Here is a 17,609-nt window from a genome sequence, read left to right on the forward strand (position 1 = left end):
ATCAGAACCTTTTTAACTATATCTGATACAGAGATTTAATACGGTTTCCCTGACCAAATCCTTCCTTTCTGTGATTTTTAACAATATTTTATTCTTTTTCAATTACATGTGAAGATCATTTTTAACATTCATTTTAAAATGTAAGAGTTCAAAATATTTTGTCTCCCTCTCTCGTTTATCCCCTTTCTAAGATGGTAAGAAATTAGATAAAGGAGATATATGTGCAGTCATGTAAGACTTATTTCCATATTAGTCATGTTGTAAAAGAAAAAAAAAACTGACCAAAAGAAAAAAAAAACATTAAAAAGCTGAAAATAATATGTGTGATCTGGATTCAGACTTCAAACGTTCTTTCTCTGCATGTGGAAAGCATTTTCCATCAAGAATTCTTTGGAATTGTCTTGGATCATTGTAATTCTGAAAAGAACAAAGTCATGCATAGCTTCTCATCATACAAGTTGCAGTTACTATGTACAATGCTCTCTTAGCTCTGCTCACTTTACTTTGCATCAGTTGATGAAATCTTTTCAAGTTTTTATTACATACTATTGTCTTTTGCTTCTTATAGTACAATGGTATTCTATTACATTCACATAGCACAATAGGTTCAGGAATTCCCTAATTGATGGGCATCCTTTTAATGTCAAAATCTTTACCATCACAAAAAGAACTGCTATAAATATTGTTGTAAATGTGGGTCCTTTTCCTTTTTTATGACCTTTTTGGGATATAGACCTAATAGTAGTATTGCTAAATCAGACTGCACAGTTTGATTGCCTTTGGGTATAATTCCAAATTGTTCTCCAGAATGGATGGATCAGTTCACAACTCCGCCAACACTGCATTAGTGTCCCAATTTTCCGACATCCTCTCAACATGTATCAGTTTCTTTGCTGTCATATTAGTCAGTTTGATAAGTGTGAAATAATACCTCAGATTCATTTTAATTTTCATTTCTCTAATCAATAGTGACTTAGAAGAGTTTTTTAATGTGACTATACATAGCTGTATTTCTTCGTCAGAAAATCGTTCATGTTCTTTAACCATTGTTCAGTTGAAGAAGGACTTATATTCTTAAGTATTTGATTCAGTTCTCTATATATTTGAGAAATAAAACCTTTATCAGCATCTCTTACTGTAAAATTTATTTCAAAGCTTTCTAGCTTTTTCCTAAATTTGATTGCAATGTTTATATAGTGCAAAAAAGCTTTTAAAACTGATAAAATTAAAATGATCTATTTTAATCTCCAAAGGTTTGACAAGTAAGCTTTTCCTTGACCTCCTAATTTTCTTATGGGACTACCATTTATGTCTAGATCATGTACACTTTTTCATCTGACCTTTGTATACTGTGTGAGATGTTGGTCTATACTTCATGTCTGTCATACTGTTTTCCAGTTTTCCCTGCAGTTTTGGTTAAATAGTGTGTTCTTATTCCAGAACTTGGGTACTTTGGGTTAATCTAATATTAGATTACTATGGTAATTTAGCACTGTGTCTTTTTTTTTTTTTACAATTCATTTATTTTTCATTTTCAACATTCATTTCCACAAGATTTGAGTTCCAAATTTTCTCCCTATGTCTCCCCTCCCCTCCTCTCAAAATGCCAAGCATTCTGATTACCCCTCCCCTCAATCTGCCTTTTCTTATATCACATCTCTCCCTTCCCTTCTCCCTATCTTCTCTCTTTTCTTGTAGGGCAAGATAGATTTCTATACTCCATTATGTGTATTCCTTAATTCCCAGTTGCATGTAAAAACTATTCTCAACATTTGTTCCTAAAACTTTTAGTTCCAACTTCTCTCCCTTCTTCTCTCCAAACCCATCCCCACTGAGAAGGCAAGCGATTCAATATAGGCTATATATGTGTAGGTTTGCAAAAGACTTCCACAACACTCATGTTGTGAAGGACTAGCTGTATTTCCCTCCATCCTATCCTTCCCCTATTTACTCTATTCTCTCTTTTGACCTTGTTCCTCCCCTAAAGTGTTTACTTCTAATTACTACCTCCTCCCATTTGTCCTTCCTTCTATCATCCCTTCACCCCACTTATTTGCTTCTCCCCTACTTTCCTGTCGTGTAAGATAGATTTTCATACCAAATTGAGTGTGCATGTTGTTCCCTCTTTCATCTAAATGTGATTAGAGTAACCTTCAGTTTTTGCCTCTCGCCTCCTCCTTTTTCCCCTCCACTGAAAAAGCTTTTTCTTGCCTCTTTTATGAGAGATAATTTGCCCCATTCCATTTCTCCTTTTCTCCTCCCAATTTATTGCTCCCTCACCTTTTAGTTTTATTATTTCAAATATCATCCCTTCCCATTCAACTCACCCTGTGCCTTCTGTCTATATGTATGTGCAGAATCCCTCAAACTAACCAAATACTGAGAAAACTTTCAAGAGTTACAAATGTCATCTTTCCATGCAGGAATGTAACCAGTCCAACATTAGTATGCCCCTAATGATTCCTCTTTCCTTTTTACTTCTTCATGCTTCTCTTGATTCTTGTGTTTGAAAGTCAAACTTTCTTTTCAACTCTCGTCTTTTCATCAAGAATGCTTGAAAATCCTTTTTTTTTTCTCATTGAATCACCATTTTTTTCCCTTGAAGTATTACACTCAATTTTGCTGGGTAGGTAATTCTTGGTTTTAATCCTAGTTCCTTTGACTTCTGGAATATCATATTCCACACCCTTTGATCCCTTAATATAGAAGCTGCTAGATCTTGTGTTATCCTGATTGTATTTCCATAATTCTCAAGTTGTTTCTTTCTGAGTGCTTACAATAGTTTTTCCTTGACCTGGGAAGTCTGGAATTTGCCTACAATATTCCAAGAAGTTTTCCTTTTTGAATCTCTTTCAGGAGGTGATCTGTGGATTCTTTTAATATTTATTTTACCCAGTGGATCTAGAATGTCAGCACAGTTTTCCTTGATAATTTCATGAAAGTTGGTGTCTTTGCTCTTTTTTCGATTATGGCTTGCAGATAGTCCCATAATTTTTAAATTATCTCTCCTGGATCTATTTTCCAGGTCAGTTGTTTTTCCAATGAGGCATTTCACATTGTCTTCTATTTTTTCATTCTTGTGATTTTGTTTTGCAATTTCTTGATTCCTCATAAAGTCGTTAGCTTTCATCTGCTACATTCAAATGTTTTAAGAACTGTTCTCTTTTCTTTTTGTTTTCTAGATATCTTTTGTTATTTTATTTGTTTTCAGTGTTCTACAATCACTTCCATGTAACTTAGATTTTTTTCCCCTCCCTACCCTTCATTCCCTCTCCCCCCTCTCTCATCGAGTTCTTACTCAGTTTTATATAGGTTCTACACATACATTCCTAATAAATTTTCCCCTTAGTCATGTTGTGTAGAAGAATTAAAGTGAATGGGAGAAATCGCAAAACAAACCAAAATATGATACAAAAGAAAATGATCTGCTCCATTCCGCAAACGAATTCCATAGTTCTTTCTCTGGATGTGAGTGGGAATTTTTTAAGTCCTTGCATTGCAATGAAGTTCCAAATCTAACAGAAAAAATCCTCACACACTGTGTTTGTTGCTGTGTATAAAGTTCTGGTTCTGTTTCTTTCACTCAGCATCAGTTCATATAAGTCTTTCCAATCTTCTCTGAAATCTTCCTGTTCATCATTTGTTACAGCACAATAGTATTTCAGTACATTCATACATCACAATTTATTCAGGCATTGAGCAATTGATGGGCATTCCCTTGATTTCCAGTTTTTGGCCAATGCAAAGACTGCTGCTATAAATATGTACATGGGGTACCCTTTCCCTTTTTTATGATCTCTTGGGGATACAGTCCCACAAGTGATATTGGTGGGTCAAATGGTATGCACATTTTTGCAGCCCTTTGGGCATAGCTCCAAATTGCTCTCCAGAAGGGCTGAATCAGCTCACAGTGCCACCAGCACTGAATTAGTGTTCCAGTTCTGCCACATGTTTTCCAGCATTAATCATTAACCTTTTTTGTCATGTTAGTCAATCTGATAGGTGTGATGTGGTATCTCAGAGTTGTTTTTATTTGTATCTCTAATCAATAGTGATTTAGAGCATTTTTTCAGATAACTCCAGGTAGTTTTGATTCCTTCCTCTGAAAACTGTCTGTTCATATCCTTTGACGATTTATCAATTGGGGAATGACTTTTATTCTGGTACATTTGACTCAGTTCTCTATATATTTTAGAAATGAGGCCTTTAACAGAGGCACTAGATGCAAAAATTCTTTCTCACTTTGTGCAAAAACAATAAATTTGTTTGCGCAAAAACTTTTTAAATTAATGTAATCAAAATTATCCATTTTGCACTTAATAATATTTTCTGTCTCTTGGTTAGTCCAAAATTCTTCCCTTCTCCATAAATCTTATAAATACACTATTGTGAATATACTATTACTTATAATAACTAGTATTAATAAATATAATAATATATAATAAACACAATATATATTTATATAATATACAATATTATATAATATTATAACAATATATTATTGTATACAATATCTACATAATGTTATAATAATATAATATTATATAGAATATATACATAATATAATAATATAATATTAAATATGTAATATATACTAAAACAACATAATATACATTATTTAGTATATTTTATTATATAATATATATTATATATTGTATATAATATAAAAATATAATAATAAATACTTATAATACTTATAAATACCCTATTCCTTGCTCTACTAGTTTGTTTAGAGTATCACTTTTTAAACCTAGATGATATACCCATTTAGACTTTATTCTTGCATACAGTGTCAGACATGGATCTATGCCTAGTTTCCTCCACACTGTTATTCAGTTTTCCCAGCAATTTTTGACAAACAGTGAGTTCCTATCCCAGAAACTGAGGTCCTTGGATTTACCCAACAGCAGAGTGCTATATTCATTGAGTACTGTGCCTTAGGTACCTAACCTATTCCACTGGTCTACCCTTGTGTTTCTTAGCCAGTACCAAGTTCTTTTGATAATTACTGCTTTATAATCCAATTAGATCTCTGGTAGAGCTAAGCTACCTTCCCCAGCATTTCCTTTCATTAGTTTCTTGGATATTCTGAACCTTTTGTTCTTCCAGATGAATTTTGATATTGATTTTTCCATCTCTACAAATTAATTATCTGAGAGTTTGATTGGTATGTCCCTGAATAAGTAAATTAATTTAGGCAGAATTGTCATTTTTATTACAATGGTTCAGCCCACCCAGGAACAACTGATGTTTTTCCAATTACTTAAATCTGACTTTATTTGTGTGAGAAGTGTTTTATAACTGTGTTCATATAGTCTCTGGGTTTGTTTTGGCAGGTAGACTTGAAAATATTTTACAGTGTCTACAGTAGCTTTAAATGGAGTTACTCTTTATGTCTCTTGCTGTTGTTCTTTTTAGTAATATTTTGAAATGCAGAAGATTTCTGTGAGTTCATTTTGTAACTTGCAACTTTGCCAAAGTTGTTTATTATTTCAAGCAGTTTTTTACTTGATTCTTTGGAATTCTTTAAGTATATCATCATATCATCTGCAAAAAGTAATAACTTAGTTTCTTCTTTTCTTTTTCTAATTCCTTCAATTTGTTTTTCTTCTCTTATTGCTACAACTAATATTTGTAGTACCATATGGAATAATAGTGGTGATAATGGATATCCTTCTTTCACCCCTGATCTTATTGGAAACGTATCTAACTTATCCCCATTGCATATAATGCTTGCTGAAGATTTTAGTCAGACACTGCTTATTATTTTATGGAAAGTTGCATTTCTTCCTATGTTCTCCAGTGTTTTCACAATAGGAATAGGTGTTCTACTTTGTCAAAATCTTTTCTGCATCTATTGAGATAATCATGTGGTTTCTGTTAGTCTTATTGTTGATATGTTCAATAATGTTGATAGTTTCCCTAATACTGAACCAGCTCTGCATACCTGGTGTAAATCCTATCTGATCATAATGTATTATTCTCGTGATTAATTGCTGTATTCTTTTGTTAAATCTTATTTGAAATTTTTGCATCTATATTCATTAGACAAATTGGTCTATCATTTCCTCTGTTTTGTCTCTTCTGGGTTTAGGTGTCAAAAGCATATTTGTATCATAAAAAGAATTTGAGAGGAATCCTTCTTCCCCAATTTTCCTAAATAGTCTATATATTATTGGAATTAACTTTTCTTTAAATCTTTGATAGCATTCACTTGTGAATCCATCTGGCTCTGGAGATTTTTTCCTAGGGATTTCATTGATGGCTTGTTCAATTTCATTTTCTGAGATGGGGTTATTTAAATATTCAACTTCCTCTTATGTTTATCTGGAAAATTTAAATCTTTTAAAACAAACATTCATCTCATTTAGATTGTCGAATTTATGAGGGTACAGTTGGGCAAAATAATTTCTTATTGTTGTTTTAATTTCCTCCTCATTGGAGGTTAGTTCACCCTTTTCATTTTTGATATAGGTAATTTAGTTTTCTTCTTTCTTTTTTTTAATCAGATTGATCAAAGGTTTATCAATTTTATTGGTTTTTTCATAAGACCAACTCTTAGTTTTATGTGTTAGTTCAATAGATTTCTTAATTTCAATTTTATTGATCTCTCCTTTCATTTTCAGTATTTCTAATTTGATATTTACTTGGAGATTTTCAATTTGTTCTTTTTCTAGTTTTTTCAACTACATGCCCAATTTGTTGTTCTTCTCTTTTCTCTTTTATTTATGTAAGCATTTAAAGATATAAAACTTCCCCTAAGAAGTGCTTTTGCAGTAGGTGATAAGATTTGGTAGGTTGTCCCATTATTGTCATTCTCTTGAATGAAGTTATTCATTGTTTCTATAATTTGTTTTTTATCCCACTCATTCTTTTTTTTTTTTTTTGATCCAAGTGATAACAGGAAGCATCTGGGCATTTATTGAATTAGGAAAATAACTTGGTCAGATGTGTAATTAAGGAAAATCATTTTGGCATTGTGGACAATAGAATCAGTCACCTTTAAGATCCCTTCCAATTTAAATTCTCTGATTATATTCATGACTCTTCCTTGTTTTCTTCATCTCTTTGGTTGATAATTATTTTTTTATTTTTAGATTTCGACAATCATGTCCACAAAATTTTGAGTTCCAATTTTTCTCCCCATCTCTCCCCTCTCTGCTCCCTATAATACCTTGCATTCTGGTTACCCCTTCCCTCAATGTACCCTTCCTTCTGTCACACCCCACCCTTTCCTTATCCCCATCTTCTCTCTTTTCTTGTAGGGCAAGATAAATTTCTATACCCCATTAGCTGTGTTTCTTTTTTCCTTGCTATATGCAATAATAATTGTCAACATTCGTTTCTAGTACTTTGAATTCCAACTTCTCTCCTTTCTTTCATCCCTACCCATCCCTGCTGAGAAGGCAAGCAATTCAATGCAAGCTATATATGTGTTGTTTTGCAAAACACTTCCATAATAATCATGTTGTGTAATATAAACTATATTTCCCTCTATCTTATCCTGTCCCCTCCTTTTTTTATTCTTATCATTTTCCCTCTTTGGTAGGTATGGAAACTGAGGGAGATAAATGGTAAGTGAATGGTCCAGGGCCACGCAGCTAGTAAATATCTGAGGCTGGATTTGAACTCGAGTCTTCCTGCCTCCAGATTCACTTAGTCTATCTACTATGCCACCAATTGCCCCTAGGGGATTAACACTGAAGATAAAGGGTTACTTCAGTAAGAAGGCACTTAGTTATCCATGATACACCCAAGTCATTCATCCTAAATTGAATACATCCTCAGGTTCTGAGAGAACAGACAGATGTGATCGCTGTGCCACTGAGAGTGGTATTTAAAGGACTATGGAAAATGGCAGCAATATCACATGATTGGAGAAGGACATATGTCCTAATTGTCTAAAAAGGGGAAAGAATAGAGTGTTAAATTATAGACCAGCGAGCTTGACTTTTATTCCCAGGAAAATTCCAAGACATATCCTTAAAAAGATAATTGGTGGCTATCTAGAAAGGGAAGCAGTAATTTCCCAAGGCCTGCCTAGTTTCCTAAAGAACACGTCATGCTAGCCTAAGCTCATTTCCTTTTTTCATAGGATTCCCAAACTACTAGGTGAAGGGAATGCTGTGTGTATATAATTCAATTGAAATTTAGGAAATCTTTTGATAAAGTGTTTCACGTTGAGGAGCTAGGAACCCTGAGATCCAAGGATCCAAGGGTGGGGGTCTGCCTTGAAGAATTTGATCACTGAAGCCTTCTTTCAGTCCAGGTAGTGAATTTATTGTTAAGCCAATACAAGCAGGCCAGATTTTAAGAATCTATGCAATTTGATGGGATAAGATTGATATTTTATAGAGAAAGACTATGGGAAGATCTGAATGGGATTATGGAGTGGCAAGTAGCATGGGGTGGCCAGGTGCAGACAATGGGAGCAGTTAAGTGACCTAAAAATCACAGTGAGGGGGAGTTATAGAGATTATTGACTGAGATGGGCTGGATGCCTCAGGTGAATGCCAGGGATATGGGTTCAGTGGCTGGGTTCCTGAAATTTGTGAGAAAGTTCAGGGTTTCTTAGGGGTCCATCTTTGATGCCCCATCTTTTCCCTTTAAAAATTGGAACCCCAAATGTTGACATCTATCCTCCTCCTGTGTGCCAAAGACAGTCAACACAAATAATCTGACTCATTCATGTTTCAAGTTCTGGCTGTAATGTCCTCTACTTAGTAATTTCATAACAGTCAAAGATGGTGCAATGTAGATCTTGCTACATAGGAAGAAGTTTTCCATGTCTGAAGGAAAGGTCCCTATGAACTCTTGATCAGTTTTCTCCTAGAAGTTTTGATAAAAGTCAGGCAACTATCAAAGCTTTCATAGTCCTCTATCTGAGAAGCATGACGCTGGTCAGGCTCAAGATGACAGCAGAAATAAGAAGCTTCAAACTATGAAGAGGACAATTTCTGACAAATTATCTGGAATTGGTGGTGAGAATGGAGTGGGCTTAAAAACAAACAAAAATGTCAAGAAAGAAGACTGGGCTTAAGACAGCTTCCAAGAAGATTAATCACACATTAGCATCCTAAAGACAAAAATAAAAATGCACAAGAATTGCTTCATCTTACTTCTAGTTTTCTGATTGTATTGTTCTAGGTATTTTTGTTGTGGGCAACTTAATATATGCCTTTGTTTTGTGATGATTATGTCTACTGGCTAACTATTAAGGATAAGGTCACCACTGAGAGAATAGTTCCAATGAAAATCTTTTAGCATCTTTGAGAGTAATTACCTCCTTGAGCATAAAATCTGAAGTTCTGTAAGTACCAAGTTGTTGTCCAGCAGGGGCAGGGAGAGAGAAGGTAGTCAAGAAATTTTATTAAGTTGTAAGGAAAGACTCATAAGACAAATGGGTGCTGTGTAAGCATTAATAACTATCATATAAAAACAAAAGATATTAATAGCATGTACAGGTAAAATTCTGTCAGTTGAGGTGCCTTGGTGAATTCCCACATACATGAAAATACCTTATCCTTCTACTGCTGTGCAATCTTTGCCCTCTTCCTCAAGATTCCCAAATGTATTTGAAACAGTGAAACACAGTGGATTAATCATTTATTAGACATTTTCAAGCAAGAGTCCGGAGCAGGCAGCACAGGGAGGGGAATTCCATCCTCCTTGCCTCTGGACAAGAGAAGGGAAAGCCAGTAGAAATTTTCACCATTCATATCAACATTTTTTTTTTGAAGGAAGTAAAGCAGGTTCACAGAAACACAGGAATGTTTTATCCAGGAATGCCTGTGAGATAGTGAAAGAATCCATCAGCAAGTGACTTAGGAATTGGAAATAGGAGATAGAGCTTGGAACAAAGATGAAAAATTCACATTCTAGAGGTAATTTTGATCCATAAGAAGGTAGCTAGGGAAGGATAGACTTCTGGAGACTGAGTGATATTGTCTGAGGTGAGTGAGGAACCCACTGGGAACGGAATTTGATAAAGATGAAAAAGTAGCCAGTAAAATCCTTACTCCTATAATCCTCAGGCTAGGAAACAAGCACAATCAACTTTAAGTCATTGAGAAGCACAAAAATCCTTCTTGAATTAGATGGATACATTTAATAGATTAGATTGAACTATAAATCCAGATCTTCATTCCAATCACCATCCCACAATCCCACCTGCATGCTCACCTGATTCTTAACACTGAAACTCCTCTACGTCTTAGTCCCAATTCCTTTGTTTGATCCCTTTCCATAGCTTCCCTCCAAGTAATATCCCTCTGACTAATGCATGTCCTCATATTAATCTCATATGCATCAACTTTTGGAAGAAAGAAAAAGAGGGAAGGGACAGAACTAAAATAGCCCTTAGAAAAAAGAGAATGTGAATCACCCTCACTATCCCACCTTAAACACTTGATTTACTTGAAAATGTCTGGATGACCAAAGAGAGGTCAAGCACTCCTGAAGACTCAAAGAACCCAAAATCCAGTAGCGTCTATATCTATCCCACTTTATGCAACTGGAAACCAGAGTATGGTTTTGTTTTCTAAAGATATATGACTTTCAGGCAATAATCCCATTGTCAAAGACAACAAACCTGCATGACAGGATGAAGTTCCTTATCTAAGTTGTTCACATCGATCTGTGGAGACAAAGCAGGTTACCAATGATTTTCTTTTTCTTTGAGAAAAGATTCTCAAATCTTTTTGTTACTATTTCAGATAAAAGGTACACAAGATTGTGTGGATGAGGACAAAGGGAGTCAAACTGGTCTCCTCCAAATCTCACTGGGAAAACAGGGAATTAGTGACAGTGTTGAGGAGAACTTACCATCATTGGACAGGTCTCTAATTTGATCCTTTTTAATTCCAAATCTTTCACATATTTCCTCAAATTCCTTCTTTATTTCATCTGACAGATCTGGAGTCCGGCCTGTAGTTAGGGTGAAAGTGTGGATGCAATCATCCTAAGTGTTTCACTGATCACTTTCAACAATACATAGAAAAGGAGGTAGCTAGACGAACGTCTGGTGCAAGGTACAGGGGAATGGGTCTTTGATATGGGTGACTGAGGAAATAACTTTGAGAGCTGGATCTATCATATGCCCTAGAATTTGTTGCACTTGTTAATAAAGGAGGAAAGAGGCCTGCCTGTTGATTATCAGCAAGTCAAGTAACAAGCCATTTATTAATCAGTTACTAGATGCCAAGTACTACGTACGGCATTAGTGATAGAAAAGCAATGGAGAGCTAACCCTTTCCTTCAAGGAGTTTACAATCTACTATAAAGAAACATCATCACAAATAAGTAAATGTACTTGTGACCCCTGGAGTTATAAGGATTAAGCATCTATTATGTAAGAAATATGAAAGATCAATACAAATTAAATTTTTATGAAGAGAAGAGAAGTAGAGAATCTAGGGGATGGAGATGAGAAAATAGGAGAATCTAGCATGGGCTACCAACAGTCATCTCAGAGACTGAGAGAGATTGGGAGTTATGAGGAACAAATCTGGAATGCCAGGACCATGTGATTCAACAATGAAGAGAAACATAAGTAGGATTGCTTTGCTGAAACTATTAGAATTCCCAAGATTTGAACTCCTGATTACTCGTATCCTTTCTTCACATTCCCTCTGTGTCTTCCAAAGAGACACAAAGGGTATCAACTCCTGACCTACTGATGTTCTGCGTAATGGGAATGTAAATTCTAACTCGTGGAATTTTTGTTTTTGCTTTTTCTCTTAAATACTAGCCTTAACCCATACCACTCAGACTCTTATAGACTGGTCAACAATAGGTCCCAGACCAAGCCCAGTTATCCCATTGCCTCTGCTCTGATTGGCTCAGAAGCAATGCTTTGGTCAGAAACCCTGAGGGTCTTGCTCTCCCCAATTTTTTTTTAAAAGGTTTTCTTTGCCTCATTTCTTATTAAGCCTTAATCACTGAATGGATGCTGCCTCAGTCAAACTGAGACCTGTTAAAGATCTTAGTTTGAAAAGGTCAAGATCATCTCCAGTTTTCCTGATCCATATATGGCAATTGAATAGAGAAGGATTAGAGAGGAACATGAAGCTGGTGAGTTTCTACAGTCTTCTGTCACTAAATTCAATTCACTTGCATGTCCTGTCACCATCTCCCTTCTATCATCATTCTCTTCACAAACAGCTGCCACAGCAGCAATCCAACCAGCGTTGTATCCTTCCCAAGTTTATTTCCATCTCTTAGGAGATTTTACCTTTCTGCTTTTATGACTTTAAAATCTCATTTTAGAATAAACATGATTAGTCATTCTATTGCCAAATTACATTCATCATTCAGTGAATACAGCCTAAAATGACAAAAATAGAGTATCCTGGAGAAAAGAGAAATATATTTAACGGTTCAACATTAGATAGTGATCTCTCTCCTAACATTTTGTTTACTAGCTAGAGGCTTGGGGTGAACAACAGAGAATGATTAATATATATTTACAATTTTTCAGAGCATAGAGAAAGAAAGATTTATATTGGGACCTCTCTCTGACTCTGCGTGTGTCTTTCTTTCTCTCACTTTCCTAATGTTTCTGACTCTGTATGTGTCTCTTTCTCTGACTCTCAGTCTCTCTTTGCCACACCCACCTCGCCCCCACCTTTTCTTTCTGCCAAATATTATTCTAGGTATTGATATGAAGAGAAAATGGAAGAGAAAATGGACCTGGCTCTCAGGAAGCTGGAATTCTACTGTAGGCTCAGAAATGCTTTCAGAGGTTACTGAAAGAAGCTTAACATGGAGAGTGTGTTGTACTGGGAAGCTTTTATTTTCTCCCTGATCTCAGGCATTGTAAATTGTGGTCAAACACAGTTTGGGCCACCAACAATGCTACAATGCCACAATTTATTTTTCTTTATAACTCCGTTAATGAAAAAGAGAAGAGGAAGAGTAGTACTGCAGGATCATAGGATACATACCATAGAGTGTTGCCCAAGTGGTCACTTCTCCATCTTTGGTGTTATACAAGATGATTATCACATGTTCTGAGCTGATACTTTGAATGGAGAAATCATTAAGTCCATCATCTGGGAAATCATCAAGAGGTTAAGTCAGAATTTTGAAACTACAGAAACAGAGGCAAAGACTTGATACTGATTAGTAGTTAAACTTCATGCATAGGCCATTCCAAAGGTATTTCTGGAAACCTCAATTCTTTCATAAGCTCTAGCATTCCAACCAAACTGCAATTTTGCTGATAGACCTATACATTTTTTACTATACTTCTTTTCTGCCTCTAGAGTTACAAAACGTTAGAAATAGAAAGAACTTTGGAAACCATCTAATCTAACCACCTCACTCTACAGATGAGGAAACTGAGGCCAAGGCTACACAGAAAATTTGTTTCCATTTCAATCACATACAGCTGATCAGACCTCTAGAGCTCTGCAAGGAGGAAGTGAGAAGATCAAAGGGTATGATCTGAGCTTTGCACAATGCAATCGTGATGGAATTAAGACATTGTAATGAAGGGACATCTGAGCAAAGACATATTTTTCTGCAGTTTCTGACCATTATCCACTTCCTTGTTAATTCCTGCATCTATTAATTCATTTCAGAATAATGAGACGTACTGAGATGCTCATTTATACTTACATGGCACATGCATTTGACCATCTTCTCCTATGAAACTAGTCAAAGAAAATGGAGTGCATTCACCATTTACCCTGGAAATATAGATTAGGATTATAAGAACACCTCATTTTGGTAAGGGAAAATTTACAAAGACATTCCCTGATGAGTTAATTTTAGTTTTATCTGCAAAAATGTATACTTTCTAAATTTCTTAGAATAACATTATAAATAAAGCTGAATCTAAGGTGACTTCTAACTTCTTAGAAAGGATCAAATTAAGTTCACCATTTATAAAGTGTTTATTATATGCCAACTACGGTGGTGAACAATTTACATTTTTATCCCATTTTATCACCCTAACAACCATGAGAAGGAGGTGCTATTATTATGCCCATTTTATAGATAAAGAAATTTAGGTAAGCAGAGGTGAAATGATTTGATTTAGGATTACACAGGTAGTAAGTGTTTGAGGCCAAATTAGCACTAAGGTCTTCCTGACTCCATGCCCAATGCTCTGTGCCCTGAGGTACCAAGATGACCTAAGTGTAAATAACAAAAAGTGTCAGAAAAAATTACAGACTGCTAAAAGCTAAAGAAAAGAATGCCCCAACCGCTAAAAATATGAGAAATGCAAATTTAAAAGAATTTACCTCATACCCAGCAAATTGACACAGATCACACACAAAAAAAGGAATAGTATTATAATCGCTGGACAAAGATAGAACAAATGCATTACTATTGTAACTGCAAACTGGTTCAATTAGTTTGGAAACTATTTGAAATTATGTTAAGAAAAGGAAGAAAATGTCCATATTCTTTGCCCCAGAGATCCCACCACTAGCCATATATCTCAAGGAGACCTGATTAGTTGGTTGCTGTCTTTCATTCTTGACAAAGACCAAAATGATATCACTATGCTAAAGTCAAGCTTCAGTGTGTCCCAGTGTGATTGATCAGACCACTACACAATAATAATGTTATGCCACAGGTTGGGCATGTGAGCATTTAGGGTAGATTCTCTGAATTTTCACCTCTTGCATTTCTTTTTCAATTTTGCTTTCTCATTTCAATTCTTTCTCATCGCAATTCAATTCAAGCTATTTCAATTCTGCTTTGCTCATAGAGCACAGCACCTTCTCTGATGTGGACAGGCCACGCTTATCATTTCTGTGTCAGTGTTTCCATGTCACCCAATCATTCTTCAAACCATATACCTCAGGAGGACCAATGAGTAAAAGAAATGTCCTTTATTAAGGAGAATATTGATACTACATTTTGGAGTAGGAATGAATTATAAGCAAAATTGATGCCCATCAGTTGGTAAATACCTAAATAAGGTACTGCAAATGTGTGAGTTAAGTAAGGATCCTTCTTCCCTCTTTCTCACTGTGCTTTCTGTCTTCTTAGCCGAGGGGCCTCAAGCGTCCCATCTCTACCACAAAATGGAATCTGGTGACTAAGGGAGGTTTGGAACAGAAAGAATATGGTAGTTCCCCCAGGGATTCATGTAAAAGATTCAAACTCCACATAAAAACACTTTTAATCCAGACTGCCCTTCACCACTGCACACAAGCTTCAAATATGTGTGTAGCCTATTAATTTCTGTTTCCTTGAACAGTTGTCTTTAATGTTTATAAAATCAGCCAACTCCTGAGAACTTCATCACTGATTGAGTGCTAGCTCAGCCTGTGTAGGTTAAAGATGCCAGAACTCTTAGTCTGGTTTTTGTCTCCACTTTCATAACCTCCAACTAACACAGGTATGACCTACCTTTTGAAAAAGTCGCCACTAAGAAGACCATCATGTTCCCTTATATTTTTGACAAATATCTGCAAGCTACCTCCTTCCTGAATCTTAGAAGTCACATTTGAGGCCAAGGCAATGGTGAACCAATTTCCAGTAACCTGTGGGAAAGAGTTTTGATGAAATTGAAAAAAGATACCTCTGGTCATACAGGTCCATAGTCATTTAAAGGTGGGAAAGACCATAGTCCAAATTCCTCATTTTCCAAGTAAGGAAACTGAGGCCTTAAAGGTGAAATATATCTTTACCCCAATCCTACCTGGTTCACACATTTTCTTCATAGTATAGCAAGAAGATCATTAGACTAGGAGTTAGGAAATTTGAGTTCTGGTCTGACTGATAATAACTCACTCTGTGACTTTTGGCAAGTTATTAACCTTTCAGTGTCCTGGTTTGCTCATTTGTCTAATGGGTCTAATTATATTAGTACCATGTGATTTATGGTTTTATTCTAGTGATAACATTATTTTCCTTCCCTCTTACTATGCATCTTAGACTTAGAGATGACTGGTAATTTCTTCAATTATTTGGAGATTAGGAAGAGACATTGCCCCAGGAACACACAAGATCTCTACTGGATTCCTCACAATTACTGATTACTTAGGAAAGATTTGTGTTCATTTTTTGACTCTAATCACTCATTGTCCTGAACGATTCTCTTTCCCTCTACTATACCTGAATATGAGATAATACCCCATCCCAGAATTCATGTGGTATCTAATGCCGGTACATATGCAAGACAAAAATCCTCAAGCTATCATTTGAATCCTTATGGCAAAATTGTTTTAAATGGTAGAACACAGAAAAGGAGACTTGGTAAGAATTATCATCTCATTTACTATGGCAATGGGAAACAGAGAGCACAGATTTCAACTGTAATTTCTTTTTGTAACAATGGCATCTCAGGATTTCAACACCTTAAAGTGAGAAAACTCTTACAGATATTTCAATGTAACCCTCCATTTGTCAGAAGTATAATTGCTCTATGTTCCTATGCTGTGATGAATAATAGGGCATGGGAACATACTCATGTATAGTTCCATATTGTCTGCTGACTTTAATCCCTGGGAGACAACACAACTATTGGGATGGTCTGTTCTGAGTGAGAAGACACAAATGCACATCTTTTTCTTTGAGCTACAAGTCCTGTTTCTGCTTTGTTCTGCCCAAAGAGATTCTGTTTTCTTTACCTATTACCCTCACACCTGTGCCAGACAACTCTATCAGCCTGTTCCCATTCTTGTTAACTTACCATTTTGGGGTTGTCCAGATTGTTATCAAGGGCCTGGAGGCCACAGACCAGGACCAGCCCAATGGTCAGCAGTAGAATCCTCATCTTCTGAAAGATTTGTCTTTGATGCTTCAACAGCACCCGAATGGGTGAGGCTTCTGATGAATTCTCTGGCTGTCTGGTCAGCTGCCTTTTTATCTCATTCTGTGGCAGCTTCTTAATGATGTGGCACTAACAGAACAGTAATCCTTCAAAGTATACTTTATTCAAAGTCACTGACCAGTGAGGAAATGCTAACCAAATATCCTGAGGACAGATTAGTAAGGTACTTTTTGACAACAAAATTTTGACAAATTTGAATGCAAATATCCAAGGTCAACAGCCAGTGTTAGGTTTGGCCATCTTCTTTGGATCTATCCTAACACTAGAAAATAGAACACCTATGTTTTTTTGTCCTTGTGTCAGTCAGACAATTAACTTCTCAGAAAGGATTACTCTGAGGTCACCATTTTAAAAAGTGTTGAAACTTGCCTATGACATGCCTAAAGTACATGCAATCTTATCTTAAGAAATGTAGAAAGATGCCCAAATAATGAACCATTTCTCATCACTATTTGGGAACTTCTAGTTGTAGAAATTCAATAAACACTTGTCAAGTATCTACTGTTTGCAGAGCACAATTCTGGCCAAAATAAAATGTTTAGACTTAATCTCCTTTGTAGTGCTCACAGGGCACTATACAATAAAAACATTCTACAAACATTCTTTTTTTCTCTTTCTCTTTGAATTTAGGGATATTGAGTGCTTCCAGAGATGAAAATCATTCTATGAATATAGCTCATCAACATCTTGAGAATTTATTGTCATAATGAGTTATCTGAGGGTGTTGAGAGGTTAAAAAAGTTGTACAAGGTCATTGTGCTAGTATATATCAGAGGTGTTGATCTAGTACCTAATTTCAATTTGCCCCAAAATA

General features: G+C 35.6%; 1 protein-coding gene across 1 annotated transcript; it reads right to left on the reverse strand.

The window, feature by feature from the left end:
- Positions 1 to 10,613: 10,613 nt before the first annotated feature.
- On the reverse strand, positions 10,614 to 16,738 carry LOC140526964 (major urinary protein-like). Its single transcript, XM_072643583.1, has 6 exons — positions 16,655 to 16,738; positions 15,370 to 15,503; positions 13,621 to 13,691; positions 12,945 to 13,052; positions 10,825 to 10,926; positions 10,614 to 10,636 (listed from the first exon to the last, which is right to left on the reverse strand). The coding sequence occupies exons 1-6, from the start codon at positions 16,736 to 16,738 to the stop codon at positions 10,614 to 10,616; spliced, it is 522 nt and encodes a 173-aa protein (XP_072499684.1).
- Between the last annotated feature and the right edge of the window lie 871 nt (positions 16,739 to 17,609).

Source organism: Notamacropus eugenii, chromosome 1, assembly GCF_028372415.1.
Source record: "Notamacropus eugenii isolate mMacEug1 chromosome 1, mMacEug1.pri_v2, whole genome shotgun sequence".
Taxonomy (NCBI): domain Eukaryota; kingdom Metazoa; phylum Chordata; class Mammalia; order Diprotodontia; family Macropodidae; genus Notamacropus; species Notamacropus eugenii.

Excerpts from the sequence above, each read along its gene's own strand:
- LOC140526964 (XM_072643583.1), bottom strand. The coding sequence starts at position 16,738 with ATGAGGATTCTACTGCTGACCATTGGGCTGGTCCTGGTCTGTGGCCTC. Across the intron at positions 13,053-13,620 it reads TGGTCAAATGCATGTGCCAT|ATGATGGACTTAATGATTTC; the intron begins GTAAGTATAAAT and ends ATGATTTCCCAG. Across the intron at positions 10,927-12,944 it reads CACTTGGGCAACACTCTATG|GCCGGACTCCAGATCTGTCA; the intron begins GTATGTATCCTA and ends CCCTAACTACAG.